The 19,477-nt window shown below is 48.6% G+C and overlaps 5 protein-coding genes across 5 annotated transcripts; 3 read left to right on the top strand and 2 right to left on the bottom strand.

Annotated features, from left to right (window-relative positions):
- The first annotated feature begins 472 nt into the window (after positions 1–472).
- Positions 473–3,196, top strand: LOC9641736 (quinolinate synthase, chloroplastic). The gene is made up of 8 exons (XM_002960861.2): positions 473–1,163; positions 1,244–1,528; positions 1,581–1,799; positions 1,847–2,026; positions 2,085–2,576; positions 2,634–2,795; positions 2,860–2,918; positions 2,973–3,196. The coding sequence occupies exons 1-7, from the start codon at positions 480–482 to the stop codon at positions 2,911–2,913; spliced, it is 2,076 nt and encodes a 691-aa protein (XP_002960907.1). The 5' UTR covers positions 473–479; the 3' UTR covers positions 2,914–2,918; positions 2,973–3,196.
- A 47-nt stretch (positions 3,197–3,243) lies between these two features.
- Positions 3,244–6,184, top strand: LOC9641735 (oligopeptide transporter 4). Its single transcript, XM_002960860.2, has 6 exons — positions 3,244–3,968; positions 4,057–4,154; positions 4,298–4,861; positions 4,938–5,190; positions 5,261–5,443; positions 5,506–6,184. Exons 1-6 carry the CDS (start codon positions 3,456–3,458, stop codon positions 6,124–6,126), a joined length of 2,232 nt encoding a protein of 743 aa, XP_002960906.2. The 5' UTR covers positions 3,244–3,455; the 3' UTR covers positions 6,127–6,184.
- A 655-nt stretch (positions 6,185–6,839) lies between these two features.
- Positions 6,840–7,855, bottom strand: LOC9662966 (transmembrane protein 205). Its single transcript, XM_002960194.2, has 3 exons — positions 7,603–7,855; positions 7,308–7,527; positions 6,840–7,241 (listed from the first exon to the last, which is right to left on the bottom strand). Exons 1-3 carry the CDS (start codon positions 7,815–7,817, stop codon positions 7,026–7,028), a joined length of 651 nt encoding a protein of 216 aa, XP_002960240.1. The 5' UTR covers positions 7,818–7,855; the 3' UTR covers positions 6,840–7,025.
- On the bottom strand, positions 7,843–13,203 carry LOC9641734 (BRCT domain-containing protein At4g02110). The gene is made up of 13 exons (XM_024669737.1): positions 13,005–13,203; positions 10,947–11,056; positions 10,802–10,891; positions 10,647–10,751; positions 10,483–10,584; positions 10,335–10,419; positions 10,214–10,280; positions 10,109–10,153; positions 9,483–10,054; positions 9,374–9,430; positions 8,769–9,324; positions 8,503–8,719; positions 7,843–8,449 (listed from the first exon to the last, which is right to left on the bottom strand). The coding sequence occupies exons 1-13, from the start codon at positions 13,201–13,203 to the stop codon at positions 7,916–7,918; spliced, it is 2,739 nt and encodes a 912-aa protein (XP_024525505.1). The 3' UTR covers positions 7,843–7,915.
- A 279-nt stretch (positions 13,204–13,482) lies between these two features.
- LOC9662965 (NADPH-dependent oxidoreductase 2-alkenal reductase) lies at positions 13,483–14,992 on the top strand. The gene is made up of 6 exons (XM_024677453.1): positions 13,483–13,757; positions 13,863–14,052; positions 14,117–14,283; positions 14,345–14,427; positions 14,488–14,614; positions 14,673–14,992. Exons 1-6 carry the CDS (start codon positions 13,539–13,541, stop codon positions 14,919–14,921), a joined length of 1,035 nt encoding a protein of 344 aa, XP_024533221.1. The 5' UTR covers positions 13,483–13,538; the 3' UTR covers positions 14,922–14,992.
- Positions 14,993–19,477: the final 4,485 nt, after the last annotated feature.

Below are 19,477 nucleotides of genomic sequence, written 5' to 3'. Positions count from 1 at the left end.
TCTCTCTAGGAAGAAGATGATGAGATGATCGTTTCCTTGCATTGCAGAACTGCTCTCCACTGGGCGGCCAGAGCTGGAAGCTTACCCATTGTCCGTATCCTTCCATGGTCTTCTTCTTCTTCTTCTTCTCCCACTTCTTTTGCTACTCCTTGATCGATCCAAGGCCTGCTCGTCCAATTCGGCGGCAAGATCAACCGGGAAGACAAGTATGGCCTCACGCCGCTCTATCTCGCGAGAACAAAGGGCATCGAGGGCGAGGACGTCTTCAAATTCCTCCTCTCCGAGGGCGCAGCATTTAACGAGCACAAGCTCGTCAACATCGCCGATGTGGAGGCCCAAATCCAAGCGGAGATGGATGCCAAGCGCAAAGAGGCGGCGGAGGCGGCGGCGGCGGACGCCTCTGGGAATGGTAATGGCGCTTGAATGTATTTTCCCTCTTTTACATTTATCTTTTCCAAGAGCCCTAATTTTGCCAAGCTATGGCGGCCGCGTTCTCCCTCCGCGATGGCGCGCTCTCTTTTCCATTCCAGCGCCACAATCCCGAGCCGGTGAGCTCGAAATATCGCTGCGGCGGCAGGATCAGGATCAAGAGCGCTCGCGCGTCCACGATCTTGGAACAGGAAGGTAAATCGCGCGGTAGCAGCGATAATCCATCGCTCGCGGCTAGGGTTGAGCGATCCTTGCTCGGCGTGGCGCAAGCAGGGGAGTCTCCTCGCGCACGGATCCAGTATCTGCTTGATCGGGCCGCGCGGCTGCCGCGGCTCGGGGACGAGGAGCGCGTGGCGGAGAACAGGGTCATGGGCTGCACTGCACAGGTTTGGCTGACGGCGAGTCTAGATGATGATTCCAGTGGCGCTGCCGCCGTGCACTTTGGAGCTGACAGTGATGCCGAGCTGACTCGGGGATTCTGTGCAGTTCTCCGGGAGGCTCTCGATGGCGCACTGGCGGAAGAGATTGTGGGGCTGTCGCTGGACCTGGCAACCATGGGATTGAGTGGTTCGTCGTCGCGATCCAACACATGGTATAATGTGCTCCTTGCTTTACAGAAGCGCGTGAGGCATTTGCTCGCTCGGCGCGAGGGAAAGCGTACGTTTGATCCCTTTCCTTCGCTGGTCATCACTGCCGATGGATTCAAGCCGGAAGGAAGCTTTGCGATCGCGCAGGTAGGCACGAGAAAGATAAAACTTAGATCTTTCTATATCGTTCTCATGTCTCTCTTTTTTTTTTCCTTCTTGTTACTTAGGCGAAGTATCTGTTGCCAGACGCAACTAAGGTTCAGCTTCTTGCAGATTATCTCAGGAAGAAGCGCATCGGAGTCGTGGCACATTTTTACATGGACCCCGAAGTTCAGGGTGTTTTGGTTGCTGCTCAGAAGCTATGGCCTCACATCCACATATCAGACTCGCTCGTCATGGCGGATCGCGCAGTTAAGATGGCTGACCAAGGCTGTCAGGCCATTGCTGTGCTTGGTGTGGACTTTATGTCCGAGAATGCAAGAGCAATCTTGGATCAGGCTGGCTACGAAAAGGTTTGTTTCTTTTCTTTTTTGTTGTTAGTGTTATTAATGTGTGGTACTATAGGTTCGTGTTTATCGAATGTCCAAGGAAAGAATAGGATGCTCACTTGCTGAAGCGGCAGAGAGCTCGTCTTACACAGACTATTTAGAAAATCGCAGTGTAAAGGCTCCAGCTCTGCATGTCATCTACATCAACACGTCTCTAGAAACAAAAGCTCGATCTCATTCTTTGGTTCCAACTATTACGTGCACTTCGTCCAACGTTGTCCAGACAGTACTACAGGTTTGTCTTTTCTTGCTTTGTCTGATAACTCACTTTTGTCGTAACAGGCATTCGCTGAAATACCCGATCTAACTGTGTGGTATGGTCCTGATTCCTACATGGGTGCCAATCTTGCGGTATTGTTTCAACAACTTGCAGCTATGGAGGACGATGACATTGCAGCAGTCCATCCTTTGCACAACAAGCAAACAATAGCCTCCCTCCTGCCGCGTTTTCACTACTTCCAGGTGCCCCGAGTCGCAGCTCATTGCCTTTATTAGTTTTTTGACACTGGCACCGTGGCAGGATGGTTCGTGTATCGTGCACGATATGTTTGGAAAGGATGTTGTGAGCCGGGTCCGGGAAGGTTACGGCGATGCCTATCTCACAGCACACTTCGAGGTTCCAGGGGAAATGTTTACTCTTGCAATGGAAGCGAAAAGAAGGGGAATGGGAATTGTAGGATCGACGCAAAACATTCTGGACTTCATCCGGGTCCGGGTCCAGGAAGCAGTGGAACGCGATTTTGACGATCGTCTCCAGTTTGTATTGGGAACGGAGTCCGGAATGATAACTGCTATAGCTGCAGCCGTGCAACACATCCTCAAGGGTGACAAATCGGCTGGCAAGAGTGCAAGCATAGAAGTGGAGATCGTTTTTCCCGTGTCCTCCGATGCTGTGACAACGTCTTCCACGGATAATTCTCTCAGCTCTTCGGCCTTCACAATTGTCCCAGGCGTTTCCTCTGGCGAAGGATGCTCACCAAGTGGAGGATGTGCTTCCTGTCCATACATGAAGGTAAAAGCTTTGCTTTTATCTCGCTGCGTTTTTAACTCTCTACGTCTCTCGGTGTAGATGAATTCGCTAGATGCGCTACTACGAGTTTGTGCGCTAGCTGGGACGCACAAGGAAGATTTTCTATCTGCGCACGAGATCAAGCACATGAAAAGGGACGTCGGTGGCCAATCCATGACCCAACTTGGATGTGCTCCCATACTCTTCATGCGTCATTTCCAGGTACGTGAAAAATCCATCTCTAAATCTCTACGTGGCTTTTAACTCGTGAGGTTCCTTTGCGCAGTCCCAGAACAAGTTACCAGAAGAGCTCAAGCAGCGCATTATTACCAGTGCGTGATCGTGGTAAGTCAAGTGTTCTTTACGAGTTTCGATTAACTTGTCCTCGACACTTTGCAGTGCTAATCTCGTCATTTCCGACATGAAAACATGAATAATCTGGTGGAAAAGTCGCGAGAATCTGATAAATCCCTTTCTCGCATTTTCTCATCGAAAGCAAATATTGTTTTTCCGGATAAAGACTAGTCAGATATCAAAGAATCGATCGATCTAAACGTGTGCTGATTAGAATATCGTAAAACCTTTATAGTACTGATTTACACTAAGTTCAACGTTGCATTCAATTCTCCGCGTGCGAGTGGGAAAACAACTTTGAAAAAGAATCATTTAACAATGCCGTCATATGTGTAAAAATCATTGCCATGGTTGGCAATTTTAATCCAAACAAGGAACACATGATCCATTTTAAGAGCCAAAGTGCTGGAAATATTTATAGGCGGTCTCCTTTTGCGTGCTCTCCTAAAGTCTAGATTTCTTCCAGTTTTCTTTCTCCTTCCATGCTTCTTGGAGGGGCAAGCCAGTGAGAAAAAGAAGAGAGCCGCTATGGCGACCGACATGGAGGCGGGCAAGCGAGGTGAGCAAGAGGAAGAGTTCCATGGCGATTCGAAAGAGGAGCAATCGCCAATTGAGCAAGTGGCGCTCACGGTGGATGTGGAGGACGATCCCTCGCAGCCAGTGTGGACGTTCCGGATGTGGGCGATTGGCATCCTTGCGTGCGCAATGCTCTCCTTCCTCAACCAGTTCTTCTCCTACCGCACGGAGCCGCTGGTGATCACGCTCACCTCGGCCCAGATCGTGGCGCTGCCAATCGGCCGCTTCATGGCCGCGGTGCTGCCCACCAGGATCTACCGCGTCCCCTTCACGGGCTTCGAGTTCTCGCTCAATCCGGGGCCCTTCAACAAGAAGGAGCACGTCCTTATCACCATCTTCGCCAATGCTGGCTCCGCGTTTGGGAATGGAGGGGCTTACGCGGTCTTCATCGTCGACATCATCAAAGCTTTCTACAAGAGGAAGATCCATTTCTACACTGGGCTCTTGCTGGTGATCACCACTCAGGTAACAAATCAAGCTTTTCTTTCTCGCTTTCTCTTCCTTGTTTTCCTCGAAGAAGCTAAGTTGCAAGTGATTGATTTGACTGCTTGAGGTCTTGGGCTATGGATGGGCTGGTCTTTTGCGAAAGTATCTGGTGGAGCCTGCGAGTATGTGGTGGCCCGGGAACCTCGTGCAAGTCTCTCTTTTCAAGTAAGTCCATAGCTTAGCTCCTTTAGTCTCCATCGTTTACTCTCCATTTGGTCCCCAAGTTCTTGGACTTTCTCGCAACTCTTGACCCAAGATCATATCTCTCGCGTGATCGATTCTAATCTTGACCATGACCCATTTGACAGGACTTTACACGACAAGGAGAGCGTCAAGGGCCTGACGAGGATCCAGTTCTTCCTCATCTTCCTCACCGTCGGCTTCGCGTACTACGCACTCCCGGGCTACCTCTTCAGCGTCCTCTCCTCCATCTCCTGGGTTTGCTGGGCCTTCCCCAACTCGGTCCTGGCACAGCAGCTCGGGTCGGGCTTCCAGGGGCTCGGACTCGGCGCCATCGGCCTCGACTGGGCTTCGGCCTCCTCTTACCTCGGAAGTCCTCTCGTCTCTCCATTCTTCGCCATCGCCAACGTCGCCGTGGGCTACATCCTCATCGCCTACGTGATGATGCCAACCTTCTATTGGGCCAACATCTACAACGCCAAGACCTTTCCGATCTTCTCCAGCCATCTGTTTACGTCCAAGGGCCAGATCTACGACATACAAAAGGTGGTGAATGATAAGTTCGAGCTGGACATGGCGGAATACCAGCGGCAAGGTCCCATCCACATGAGCACATTCTTCGCCATGACGTACGGGTTTGGCTTCGCGGCCGTAGCGTCAACCATCACCCACGTCCTCTGCTTCCACGGAAAGTAAGCTTTTTTTTCTCGTAACTTTTACACAGTTTCTTGCCACCTTTTCTCGCACTAAACTCGACTTTGCGCATAGGGACATTTGGAGGATGAGCCGGTCCGCACTCAAGTCTCCACCCGATGTTCATGCGCGAATGATGCAGCGATACCCAACAATCCCCAACTTGTGGTTTGTGATTCTCATGTTGGTTTCGCTGGGTGTAGCCATCGCGACTTGCTTGGGCTTTAAGGAGCAAATCCAGCTCCCGTGGTGGGGTGTGATTCTCTCCTGCGCCATTGCCGCAACTTTCACGCTCCCAGTTGGAGTTATCACTGCCACCACCAACATCGTGAGTACTCCATCACTTTTGGCTTTGTAGCTCTCTTTTTGTTTGCTTTCTTACTTCACTGTGGTCACAGACTCCGGGACTAAACATCATCACCGAGTATATCGTGGGTTACATGCTTCCGGGGAAGCCCATCGCCAACGTTGTCTTCAAGACGTATGGGTACATGAGCATGACCCAAGCGCTCTCGTTTCTTTCCGACTTTAAGCTCGGCCACTACATGAAGATCCCACCACGATCGATGTTCACCGTCCAGGTAAAGCACCCAGACCACCATTGATCAATTTCAAAGGTCTAAGATATCTTCATGCTTCCCAGATTGTAGGAACGATCATTGCGGCCACCGTCAACATGGGAGTGGCATGGTGGCTGCTAAACGGGATCGACAACATCTGTGACACCGAGAAGCTCCCGGCGAGCAGCCCCTGGACGTGCCCCAGCGATCGCGTCTTCTTCGACGCATCAGTCATCTGGGGCCTTGTCGGTCCCAAGCGGATCTTCGGCTCCCTGGGCGAGTACAGCCAGCTGAGCTGGTTTTTCCTCATCGGCATCCTGGCTCCAATTCCCGTCTGGATCCTCTCGCGAGCGCTCCCCAAGGTGGAGTTCCTGCGCTACGTGAACATCCCCGTGATCCTGGGAGCCACCGGGTACATGCCACCCGCGACGTCGGTGAACTACACGACCTGGATCACACTCGGCGTCGTCTTCAACTATTTCGTCTACAAGTACCGCAAGGCGTGGTGGAAGCGCTACAACTACGTGCTGTCCGCGGCGCTGGACGCCGGCTCGGCCTTCATGGCCGTGGTGCTCTACTTCAGCCTCGGCCTCGAGGACGTCTCGCTCACCTGGTGGGGGACCTCGGATCGCGATCACTGCCCTCTGGCAAAGTGTCCCACGCAGCCTGGGATTGTTGTGGATGGCTGCCCTGTGTATAGCTAATCTTCGAGAACCTACCAAAGACTTAAGTCATACCAAGTCAAACGAGAAGTTTTCAGCACATCCGTGTAGGAATCGCCGTCCGGGAGAGCAATCCTAGCTGTTTGGCCGGCAACGCGGAACTCCATGCGTATTTCAGGCCAGACACGCAAATCGAGAGAGATCTGCAATGGCTCGGATAGAATGCAGGAAGATTGTAGTCGTGGCGGTGGTGGTGGCGATGGTGTTCTCAAGGTTGCAGCTGTGTAGCGCTCAGCAACGCTCCAGTCGTCGTCTCCAGGTCTCTCTCTCTCCAGCTCCGCAAGCACAAGCACCATCCGAGTTCTCGATCGTCAAGCCACCCGCAGCGCTGCTAGAAGAAGACGATGACGATCATGAGAGGGACGAGGACGAAGACCACGAGAGGTCCCCGGCCCCATCTTTGCAAGCACAAGCGCCATCGATCGTCAAGCCTCCCGCAACACTGGGAGAAGAAGACAGTGACGAGCACGAGAGGTCCCCGGCTCCATCTCCAGTGCCTGGCGTCAGTGTCAGCCGTGCCACCATCAATGGAGGAGTGGTCAGGGCAGGGATAGCTTTGATAGTGATCGTGGGAGTGGTATTTGGAGTAGCAGGGAGCTACGTCTACGTGACCAAGAGAGCCGAGAAAACCCGCCAACGAATGTTGCTACTTCGGCGCGAGAGGAGATCGTCCACGGATAGTTCTAGCATCAGTAGAATAGCAACAAGCTCCTGTTAACACTGTAAGGAAGGACAGAGTGGTTTGATTCAATTGCAATCCAGAAATGAGCCTGGATTGCTTTCATAACCTTCTTACGTTATTTACGATAAAGGAGAGATGCAAAAATGCCTTGCCTGTTGGTTTCTATCTTGGCGTTGTCTACCAATGCTGATAAAACTTGTCACAGGGCCAACTTTCCTGCCAGATACCAGGAGTGGACGGCGAATCCTCCGAAACAGAAGAGATTCGCCAAAGAGGACAGGCCGTGAACCATGCCAAACTTCTTGTTGATCTTGGCAAGGGCCGGGTTGCGCTTGGCCGCCTCCTTGTTCTTGGAGAGTCCAACTTCTTCTCCGATCGATTCTTCTCTCTCGATCTTGTGCCTCTCCTTCATTGTCTGCACAGGTTTGTTTCAAAGAGAGATGAGAAAAAAAAGCTCTTGAGATGGATGACTTTTGGTTACCTTGATTGTCATGGGCTCGAAGACTAGTAGGTTGAGAAGCGTCCCCACCAGCGAGAAAACGAGAGCTCCGAGCTGCATCTTCTCGGCACTGGTGCTCGATCCCCAAGGGTGTAGCAGAGAAAACGCTCCAATACACGCAGTGGAACACACCGCTAGCAATTCGAAGTAGACGGGGAAGAGCTTCGACTGGAGATTCCCAAACTGGTGCCTTGGAAGATGCCTTTGAATCCAAAAGAAGTTTTTTTCCAGTCAGAGAATTCCTAGCCAGAAAGCGAGAAAGAATCGAGGCACTCACTTAAACATGATAATCCCGCCAATGAAAGTCACCCAGAGCGACGTCCCCCACGCCGTGGCAAATCCCAGGAGATGCACCATTCGCACCGCCAGAGCTCCGCCTCCAGCTGCCGCATTCTTGCCCGCCGCCCAGCCACGGAGATGATCCCCAAGCGGCGAGAGCGCCAGGCCCAGCGCCAAGAACCCTAGCACAGACAAGAAGCGCGTGATCCACATACTTGGCGATAAAAAATTAGGGTTCTTGCTGTTAAAACATTGTTAAAACATTCAAATATTAGGGTTCTTGAGAGGACTATCATTTTTTTAACACATTTTTAGGAAGAACAACGAGCACAGTACCAGTCTCCCGCTGGAACTTTGTCCAGCGGCGGCTCCAGGCAAAACGTATGCGTCGCAACCTCGCAATCGTCTCCATCGCAGAAGAGCATCACTTCTTCGCTATCTTTGCGACCGCAAACGTTGCAAGCTCGATCCATTTCTTCCTCCGCCACGACCGCCGCCGCTGCTCCTCCGCCACCATCATCCTCTTCTCCTCCTCCTGACTGCTTGTGCGATGAGTATGACTTGATGGTGGCGAGCTTGGCGAGAGCTTTCTCCACCGCGGCCTCGGTGCTGAAGAGGACGTGCTTCTCCCAGCTCGCGGATGGATTGCACACGAACTCCACGAAGAACTCGTCCCTCACGCACGCCACCTTGCGCTTGAGGATCTCCACCACGCGTGGATCGTTCTCGGGGATTCCCAGCCCGACGATCGCGAAGTCCACCCCGGTTGCTAGAGGAATTGTGTATGGTGGCTCCACCGCCACCACAGCTCCTCCTCCGGCCTTGATGGCGCGTTTGAGAGTACCCTGACGATCAAAGCTAAGAACCAAGGAACTAGAAAAGAAAGGAAGGCTCTTACCAAGGAGGGAAGAATGCATTCTCCATACACGATCACTCTCAGTCCTTCGAAGGCACCACAGCCGGTTTCCTGCTTAGACAGCCGCCATTTCCTTGGAGCTCTCAGGTCGATCGTTCCGTCTTTTGCATCTCCTGGCTCGAACCACTCGTATGGTTCCTCGTCGACGAATCTCCTGGCCTTTGCACAAGCTTCCAGATAGTCGAACTTGAGTATCCATCTGGAAGAGTGAGGTTAGAAAGCCGGGAGAATCGAGTATACCAACGTACCGTCCGGAAGCCAGAGCAGCGAAGAGTTTTTCGGTTCGCCGAAGCGGCGAGCCCATCACGCAGTGAGTCGTCTGCTCTTTCCAGATGTGGTCGTCCCTGCAGAGGTGGCCGTGGAGGCTCCGAATGACAAGCCTGTGCTTCCTCTTCTCCTCGGTATGTCCACTCAAAGCGAACCGATAGTCTTTTGTTGTTTCTGGGATTATCGGCTTCGACTTCTTCGGTCGTCCTCTTCCCCGCTTTACAGGTACTTCGGCAGCTTCTTTTGCAGCTTCATCTTTTTTCTCTTCCTCATCATCAAGATTTATGACGTCCGTTTGCTTCTGTGCCTTGGGCTCGTTTGCAGGCTGATGCTTCGACTCCACTGCATCGTCCTTGCTAGTTAGTTTCTCAGCTGATCCCGATAAGGACTTTCTTCGAGTTTCATGTCCGTTTGCGTCCGTGATACTGTCCTTCGAACCGCTTCTGGTCAGCCTCCGGCTTTTGAAGCTCCCCTCCTTTTTGTTGTCCATGCCCATACCCGCTGCATTGTGTTTGCCACTTTTTTTGGCAGCCGATCCTGAAGTTACATTCCGTCAGCGAGAAAATTTACGCCAGCAAATGTGTACCTGACTTGGAGTGAAATGAGCTTCTCTCCGGCTCAATGTAGATCCTTTTGCCTGATCCTGCATTAACATTTCTCGACGTTGGAAAAGACCAAGAGAGACAGATTCATACCGTTACTGCTTTTTGACGGGGACTGTTTCACTGCATCAGGACTCTGGCCATCCATAGTCCGGTCCGAGTGACGAGGCCGCGGCGAAAGACTACTTAAAGGCCTGCCTCTCTTCCTGATTGAATCCTCGCCAGTTTTTTTATGGTCACTGGACGCCTCAAAACTTTTCCTCTTCTTCAAACTAGGAGATTCGCTTTCCCCTCCTGACAGCGACTCGTTCCTTGCATTACTCGGCATCACCCTGTGCTCTGCTGATTTAGTAGCACGGTCGTTGCCGGTATCCATCACCCTTTGCTCTGCTAGTTTAGCAGCACTGTCGTTGACGGTATCCATCACCCTTTGTTTAGTAGCACTGTCGTTGCCGGTATCCATAGGTGAGCCCATGAACTTACTGGTGACGTTTTCACCCTCCACAACGCAGTCGTCTTCAGCCTCACACAGTTGCGTTGTAGCCTCTGAATCGACGTCAGGTGGATCCGGAGCGATTTCGGGAGGTGCAGCATTCGTCTCGTTTGGTTGCTCAGAAACTTGAGCGTCTTTAGCTTGTGCCTCAGCAATTTCCAGGTCGTGGGCACTGCAGTAGCACTCAAATTAGTTGCCCCATAATAAAGCTTCCACAATGCCCCACCTTATCCTGTAATTCGCCTCGTCCACTAAGGACCACGTCCTTAAACTACAGAAAGTTACTACCAGAAAGTTATATGCACAGGCAGACTAATATCGCCGAGCTTACCAGTCCTCAAGCCAGCGATGGTTCACAAGCTTTAATTTCATATGCTCCGCAAGCTCGTACTTGTCACCTGGTTACGAACGCAGAAGTTAGATTAAGTGACAAAACGCTAGAAACGTTTCACCTTCAAACTTGTAGCAGACCAGGTGAGTCACCTTCCTAGCATCTAACGGTTTAGTGAAAGATGCGCCCATCATAGCTACCATTGCCTGTTAAATCAAAAGGACAAGAGAAGTGTTTCATGCCCGTGCACAAAGAACAAAGAACTCCACCTCAATCTCTCGCCGAGACGCGCTTTGGTATCCAGTCAAACAAACGCAGACTTTCTTAGCACCTGGGATCCCAGCCAGATCCCTGACGGGCATGTAAAGAACCTACGCAACGTGAGAAGATTTTTTAGAGACCACAAGGCAGCGAATGACGAAGAAAAACTTACGCTGTTTGCATTCTTTAACTCGCATTGCTCCAGAGAGTCCAGGACCCAGCTCTTGGTAACAAGAACCTTCCCATCTTTTCTAGCAGCAGCACAAATCGGATCGTCCTGCCAAGCGCGATGGATGAATCATAGAGATGGAATGATAAAATGCCTACATAGGTATGCTGCGAAACGATGACATGGCTGCAAGAGCTCGAGTATTGGCCTGCATTGCTCGCTCCATGCTGCTCCAGGGCATCGATGAACTGCACCACAGCGGCGGGGCGAGAAATCGTGGCGGTCGCCAAAAATCTCACTCACCTGGCACTCCTCGGCGCGATCGAAGCCGGACAGGAAGAATCGCACGCCGCGAAAGAGCGTCGCAGTGGCGGCATAGTTGCCGCCACAAGACCCCACCATTTCCCAAAGCCCTAGCGCAATTCAAACTGGAACTGGTTTGTTTAAATGTGACTAACTTTACATATAATTAAGTATGATTTACAGTCCTGTTTATAAACGCTAAAGGATACTAATAATAATTAATTTCTTATTTTATCAAGACAAAGAAAAGGCCTTTTTCCCAAGTTCCAAAAAAACAGAAGAAAGCCAGAATAGCTTTCTCTACCATTGTCTTTCTCAAATCTAAACAATGCTATGGTTTTATCCTTATAAACAGAGACCCAATCATGATCATGAGAAGCAAAATATTGGCAATTTTGATTTAATACAAGCAATGAGATCACAGCTATGATCATGTCAAGGAGCAGAGTATTGGCATTCTTAGTTTTGATTCTATATAGCTCTTCTACAACCCATGGTTATGATTGCTGCAGGAAAAAATTTCTACCAAGACTTTCAGGTGTTTGTTGTGAACTGGTGTGGCAGTGACATGAATCTCTTGTGTGACCCTATTGTTCTACACGACAATGCTTTCACGCGCTGGGAATTCCAAATGAGATGGGATACTTGGTTTTGGTGCACGGCTAAATGGAACGGTAAGACTGCCACTTTTACCGTATTTGACAGGAGGGACAAGGAGCTGTGCAACTCAAACAATGCCATAAGATGGAACATATATGGTTATGGTATTTACTATCAGGAAGATTCACGGGTTGTACGTGTTTTGCAAATAGTAACCTAGCCAACATAAAATGGAGGGGTGCAAAACTCCTCCGAGACTGGTAAATTACCAGTGGTAATTGTGAAATATGGGGCTTTTTCTGTACATAAATAATATTCAGAAATCGATTTATAGTTTTTTTGGATTGTTAAGATTTTGCTATTTATCAAAATAAAGATTTTCTCAAATCTTAACTCCATGAATTGATATTCTCATGGATGATGGCCATGATCGCTTTAATGTGGACCGATGCTCCAGCCCAGGATGTGTCCGGTCTAAAATCCAACTTTAGGGCATCATGAATATTCATGAAGTTAGTTTTAAAAATATGTAATTATATATTAATAAATATCAAATACAATACCTGGTTTCTATTTTTTGTTAATGAGATACAGATGAGGCTTAAGATTTCCTGGAAGAATCAGTTTAGTGATTCATTAGATTTGAAGAAGTCTAACTAGCAGGGAGTTCATCATCTTCAACCAATCCCAAAAAGTTTTTTGTGTTTCACAAATCTCTAATGCTTTATAACTCTTTGCATCAATCAATAATTCTGCCTAAGATGTTTAAGACTTAATTGTCTTATAATTCTAAGCGAAATCCAAGATCATATCCATAAAAAGATATTTTAGCTCGGTTTTTAGATTGACAAAAACGTGATCTGCTGCAATGCACTTCCCCATAGACAATCAGTTCCATGCCATTCACTATTCGACCGTGCAATTGGCTAGGGCGATCATGACCATCGTCACCATTGCATAAGACTCCATCTGTCGCTAAAAAGGACTCTGGATTCTTCCTTGCATTTATAAAAAGAACCTTTTAGCCACAATATATAATTTTATATAAAATGGTATATTCGTCAAATGTTTCAAATAGTGAATATCGCATCGGGAAGTTCTCTTGATATCTTCTCAGATTCAATTAGTTTTTTCATCATTGTATATCAAGTTTACAGCTTGTTTTTGTTTGAAATCGCAACTGCTGGGTCAAGCCACAAAAACAATCTCATGTTTGGGAGTTTCTTTCTAGTTGCTCTTGTCACCTATTGCTTAGAAGCTCCAAAGAACATCTCAAGCTACTTATGTATGGCAGGGATTTTTGCTGGAGCTACAGAGGAGGCGTGAATCAGCCTAAGATGGTTAAGACTTGATTAAAGAAAAATTGTCTTATAACTCTGAGCGAGCTGTTTTTAAAAAGGCCAATTGAAATCCAAAGATATATCCAAAGTTACATCCAGACCCAGCTAAACATCAAACCCAGGAAACCAAGAATCATATCTTGCGGCATGAGTTTCGCAGCAGCAACAGCAGTGCTCTTGGAAGATTTACCAGTTTGGGGCCGCCCTCCAGTTCCATGCCCATCACCTCCTTTAGCAGCCACCGCTCCAATCATCAAAACCATCGCAAATGCAAATGCCCAAATCACCGCCGCGCTCTTCCTCTGCTCCACCGCCATTCTCGATCTCCACACACCAAGCAAACAAGATAGGCTGCCACACAGATAACTTGAGGCAAATGCGCAGATATATATTCAATATATCGACAGCTTAAAAGCTATGGTGCTCAATCATGAACTTCCAGATTCCATGGCCACTTACTTCACAACGAAGAGATTCGAGCTTGGAACCCGTTGACCCGCAAAACGAACAATCTGACCGAACAAAAGAATGTCCCCTCCTTCGTCAAACTAGATTCCAAACCGCAAGAAAACACAAAATTTGTCTCTAACCTGATTGATCGTGCTTAGGTCCGGCCATCACTCGGAGTTTTCCTGGCGACAAGAGTCTCTCAATGGCGACGCCGTGCAAGCAAATCCTCCTCGTAAAGTACTCGAGTGAGGAGCTGAGTGATGAGAACTTTGAGGTGAGCGAGGGCGAGATCGAGGCGATTCAAGCCGGGAGTGGCGATGTTTTGATCAAGAATGTGCTGCTCTCGCTGGATCCATGGAACCGGCTTTGCATGCACAGCACAAATCAGGGGCTCTACTTCCCGCCCTTCAGCATTGGAAAGGTATTCTTTCTCCTCGTGATTTGATTTCTATGAATTCCACTTCGAGGAAGATTTCTAGAGGGTTTGGGAAGTTTGAGAGATTCTATCCCTTTTTGTTGTTCTCAGCCTGTTCCTGTCCTCTCGGTGTCGAGAGTAATCTCCTCGGACAATGCGGACTATAAAGCCGGAGATTTCTTGACCTGCTTGGCCACCGCGAGTGAATACTCGCTGATTCGCGGCGGGAAAGATGGAGCTGGATTTCCGCTCAAGAAGATCGATCCGAACGTTCCATTGGAAAACTATCTCTCCTTTCTGGGTGAGTATATGATCAGAAGGCGCTCTTGCACTGACAATCTCGCGAGAACTATGATACGATCCAGGCTTGCCCGGATTCACTGCTTGGATTGGAATCGTCCGGATTGGAGAGGCCAAATCTGGCGAGCAAGTTTTTGTCTCAGCCGCGTCGGGCGGCGTCGGGCTTGCCGCGGGCCAGATTGCCAAAATGCGAGGCTGCCGAGTGGTGGGAAGCGTCAGCACTGACGAGAAGGTAAGCAAATCTGGATGGATTGGCTGGTTTTAACTAAGACTTTGATTTTCTTGATTGACAGGTCCGATTTCTCAAGGAGGAGTTTGGATTTGATGATGCGTTCAACTACAAAAAGGAGAAGGACTGGAACGCTACCTTGGCACGGTAAACAAACACCTTCTTGTCTTTGGATTCATTCTCATAGTGTTTTTATAAATTGTGTAGGATGTTTCCAAATGGGATTGACATCTACTTTGAGAATGTTGGTGGCAAGATGCTGGAAGCCGCCCTCAACCATCTCAATCTCCACGCTCGAATCCCAATTAGCGGGATGATTTCACAGTATAACAAGGTGACGACACCACTTTGTGTTCTCTCTGTTTAGTTCGTTGGTCTTTATTTTCGTGTAGGACTGGAAGCTTGCCGATGGTGTGAGGAACTTGATGAACCTCGTTGGGAGGTGTGCTAAAATGGAGGGATTTCTTGCGTATGATCACATTACTCACTACGATGAGTTTGTGAGTGAGATGCTTCCATTGGTTGCCGAATCCAAGATTGTCTCAAAGCACACCATCACCAAAGGTATTGAGAACTTCCCCTTGGCGTTTATTGGAATGATGCGAGGGGAAAACATTGGTAAAGCTCTCGTAGATCCATAGAAAGCAACTATATATATTCACTTTTGTGTTTTCAAATTTGGTTTATTATAATTATTATTATATTAAGCTCTTTTCATGCGTTTATAAGTAAAACAGGGACAATACATTATGCTTGGAGACAATCTTGCAGTGGAAGCAACTTTTTTAAGATGACGACTTGACACCAGCTTCTCCAAATTCTCCAGGGCTTGCCGCGGGTCTAATTGCGAAAACACGAAGGCACTGACGAGAAGGTAAGGTTTCACTGTGTCTAATTGCGAAAACACGAGGCTGTTGAGGTTGTAGGCACTGACGAGAAGGCGAGGTTTCACTGTCCAGACTTTCAGTGCTACGTTTCTGTCTCTGTGTGTTTGTCTGTCTCTCTCAGATTTTGACTTTCTCGTTCAATTACAAGAAAGGACTGGAATGCTAAGGTAACCGAACATCTTCTTGTCCATTCTCAAGTTTCTTGAGTGCTTCTATATAGTTCTAGGCTGTTGACTGACGTCTACTTCGACAATGTTGGTGGCAAGATGCTGGAAGCCACCCTCAACCATCTCAATAGCCACGCTCGAATCCCAATTAGGGGATGATTAATCCAAGCAGTGAATCCGGGGATGCCTGGATCGTGTATCATAGTTCTCGTGACATTGTCAATGCATTCTATAACCAGAAAGGAGAGATAATTTTCCAATGGAACGCATCCATCCTCTTGAGTGGACAAAATCCATCTTTCCCGCCTCGCAACAGCGAGCGAGTATTCACCAAGCACGTCACGATATCCCCAGCTTTGTAGTCCACATTGTCTGAAGAAATCACTCTCGATACCGGGAGAACCTTACAACAGGAAAACTGTGCGAGCTGAGCAAAATTAAGAAGATTAAGAATAAGAAGAGGAATAAGAATACCTTTCCAATTGTGAAGGGTGGGAAGTAGAGCCCCTGATTTGTGCTGTGCATGCAACGCCGGTTGCGTGGATCCGCCGAGAGCAGCAGATTCTTGATCTGGCCACAAGCGCCTCAAAATGGCGATGCCGTGCGAGCAAATCCAAAGTACTCGAGCTAGAAACTGAAGGGTGAGATCGAGGCGATCAAGCCGGGAGTGCTTTTAAACGGTTTGGAATCTTCTTTGACCAATCTACTTTGGAAGGAAATTGTTCGTTTCATGGATCAACGGAAGTTCATGAGTGGATATCTTTGCATTTGCCTCCAAGTGGAGGGCAGTTTATCTTGTTTGATTTTGCTTAAAAGTTATCCTTAAAATTTTTTATTTGAATTACAACATGATATAAAGAAGAATAATTTATGCCATGTGGGTTGGCGATTTATGGCCCATTAAGATGCGAGTGAATATTTTAGAACTGTGAGGGCCAAGTGTACGGCTACGATGCCGTATACTAATATTAGCGGATGGACTAAAACAAAATGCCCAATGGACATGGACGTCCGAACAGCAACAAGCATTCGATAATCTCCGACTCAAACTAACAACAGCACCGATCCTTGCCAAGCCCGATTGGACCCAAGAGTTCCACATTCATGTCGACACTTCCGACGTCGCCACTGGTGCAATTCTGAGCCAAACTCAACACGACAACTGAGATCAACCGATCTACTACGCCAGCCGACTACTCAACTCAGCTGAACGAAATTACACCACCACCGAGAAAGAAGCTCTCGGCATGATCTACTCACTTCAGAAGTTTCGACACTACATACTGTCAATTAAAGTCGTAATTTTCGTCGACCACAAGGGAATCCTTTACCTCATCAACAAGCCAATACTATCTGGTCGAATATCAAGATGGTTCCTTTTACTACAAGAATACAACTTCGAGATTGTCCACAAACCCGGCAAAAATCATGAACAAGCAGATTATCTCAGCCGGATCACCACCGGCGACAAACCCGAAATACTTACCGACGACTTACCCGACTCAAACCTATTCCGAGTTTCAATACCAGCAACCTAGCTCGATGACGTCTTCAGTTACCTCAACTCAGCAAAAGTTCCAGATCAGTACACTACGTCCGACCAAAAGAAGACTTTTGTTGCTAAAACCCGACGATACTCAATCATTGGAGGCACTCTCTACAAACTCGGAATTGACAACATTCTTTGCCGATGCATCAAGCAGCCACACACAACTCAAATCATCAAGGAAGCTCATGATGGACCTTCCGGCGGACACTTCGCTGCTGACACAACCACTCGGAAGATTCTTCAAGCCGGCCTCTGGTGGCCGACACTCTGGCACGACACTGAAGAATTCTGCAAATGCTGCGACACATGTCAAAGATACCGATTACCACCGAAAACTCAGACTCAACAACTCAACCCAACATTCCCAATGGCACCATTTCAGAAATGGGGACTCGACTTCGTCGGACCCCAAGTCAGCACCCGTCGATGAAATCAGTACATCATCGTTGCCACCGATTACACTACCAAGTGGGCCGAAGCAATACCTCTCCAACATGCCACAGCAAAAGCAACAGCAACCTTCATCTACGAAAATATCATCACTCGTTTCGGCACACCACTTGAACTCGTCACCGATAGAGGCACCCACTTCATCAACCAAACAATCGAACATCTCGCCACCGAGTTCAAACTCCGACATAAAACGTCAACACCATACTATCCTCAAGGCAACGGTCAAGCAGAAGCAACGAACAAAACACTGAAGACCATCCTCAAAAAAGTCATCAACGATTCCGGCAAAGACTGGGACGACAAACTTCTCGACGTACTTTGGGCCTATCGCACTGCGTATAAAGTCACCACTGACATGACGCCATTCAAACTCGCCTTTGGAACAGAAGCCATCACACCAATTGAATTCATCGTCCCAAGCATGCGAGTCACCGTCAAGTATAATCTTGATACCCGACATGCAGTTCGAGAAAGGCTTCAGCAACTCGAACATCTCGACGAACTCCGACTAAATGCCCTTTGGACACTTCACGCCATCCAAAAACAGAGAAAAGCTCGGCACGACCGACAAGCATCCCAGCATAACATTCCCAAATACAGCGTCGACGACCATGTTCTCTGGTACCGAGGACCCATCGGCAAACTTGGCCGAAAACTCCACACCAACTGGCAAGGACCTTTCAAAATCATTGAACTATACCCCAACGGCACCGCCAAAGTCAGCACACTCGCCGAAGACTTCACTGAGATCGTCAACCTCAACAAGCTTTGACCATATCACGTCAACATATTCAACATCAGCACCTCAACAAATTTCAGACCCAAACCGACAAACACCCCAAAACCAACAATCAACACTCACCCCAATAGACAAACTTTAACTCAAATCAGTTCGATACAACTCAACTCAACTCAACACGAACTCATCCACCAACTTCAGCAACAAACAGCAGCAAAAATTTGTAAGTCCCAAGCTACCGTTGGATCAACGCCACCTGAGCAAATATCAACAGTTGAACTTGAGTTAACTTCATCACCAATATCCACCATTGATTTGCAATCAAGCCAAATCAAACCACATCAATTCCGTCAACAAATCTCGACCGTTCATCACCAGCAATCGAGTGCCGCACGATCAGCCAACCAACAGTTATAGGTTTCAAGAACCCTAACGGGGCGAGCACTTCGATCGCAGAAAATGAAGAGAAAGATGCCAGCTCATCCACCCCGATGCCTCAGATACGTCATACACCATATTCCTAGGCTTCCCAGCAACGACACAACCACCTGGCTCAAGGACCACGGATTTGAGCTCCTCCACAAGGCCTTTTCAACACACCCTGATAAAAAACTAGCGAGGAAACTGGCTGCCTCCTTCAACCCCAAGAACAGCACCATAACCGACGGCACCAACGAGATCACCCTCAGCCCAGCAAGAATCGCCTCTGTTTTCAAAATCTCCAACAAGGGAATGCTCAAATTTTCAGGAGAAGTTCCACAGCAAATCATCAAAGCCAATCGAGAAATTACCGGTGAGCTCACATGGGAGGACATCGACGAGCAACATATGGATCGACTCAAAGCCCTCCTCCTCTACTACGAACTTCACCCAACAGATCGCACCATCGGCAAGTGCACAGCAGAAGTCTACGGAGCTCTACTCGACGGCAAACGTGTGAACGTGGCTCACCATCTCCACGAGCTCCTTCTCAAGCTTCTCGACCGCGCCATCCTCGCCACACTCAACAAGAAGACCATGCGCACAGTAATCTTCCCACTGCTGATCGCTCTACACCAAGCTCTTCCCAACAAGCAACCGTGGACAACCCAAACGAACTCCACAGAACAAAGCGACAGCTCCGAAGAACACTCAAAATCAGAAGGAGCAACTCCCAACAAGAAACAGAAGCCAGCATCTCAACAATCAAGCTCAACTCACTCCAACAACACCAGCTCCAGCAACAAACACTCCAACAATTCAACTCCACTTCGCCGCCGCTTCACACGCAAAACACCAGCGAATCCAGCTCCCAAACCGCTGATCCGAGAGCACCTCATCATCAGCGACAAGGAACACAACTCACACCACCATCAACAATCACCCCAGAACCCGCATCCACTCGAATCAGCCCCAAAACCGA

The sequence above is a fragment of the Selaginella moellendorffii genome, unplaced genomic scaffold (assembly GCF_000143415.4).
Source record: "Selaginella moellendorffii unplaced genomic scaffold, v1.0 SELMOscaffold_0, whole genome shotgun sequence".
Lineage (NCBI taxonomy): Eukaryota > Viridiplantae > Streptophyta > Lycopodiopsida > Selaginellales > Selaginellaceae > Selaginella > Selaginella moellendorffii.
The sequence above is the reverse complement of the archived record's forward strand: the minus strand, read 5'-3'. Positions and strand labels throughout refer to the sequence as shown.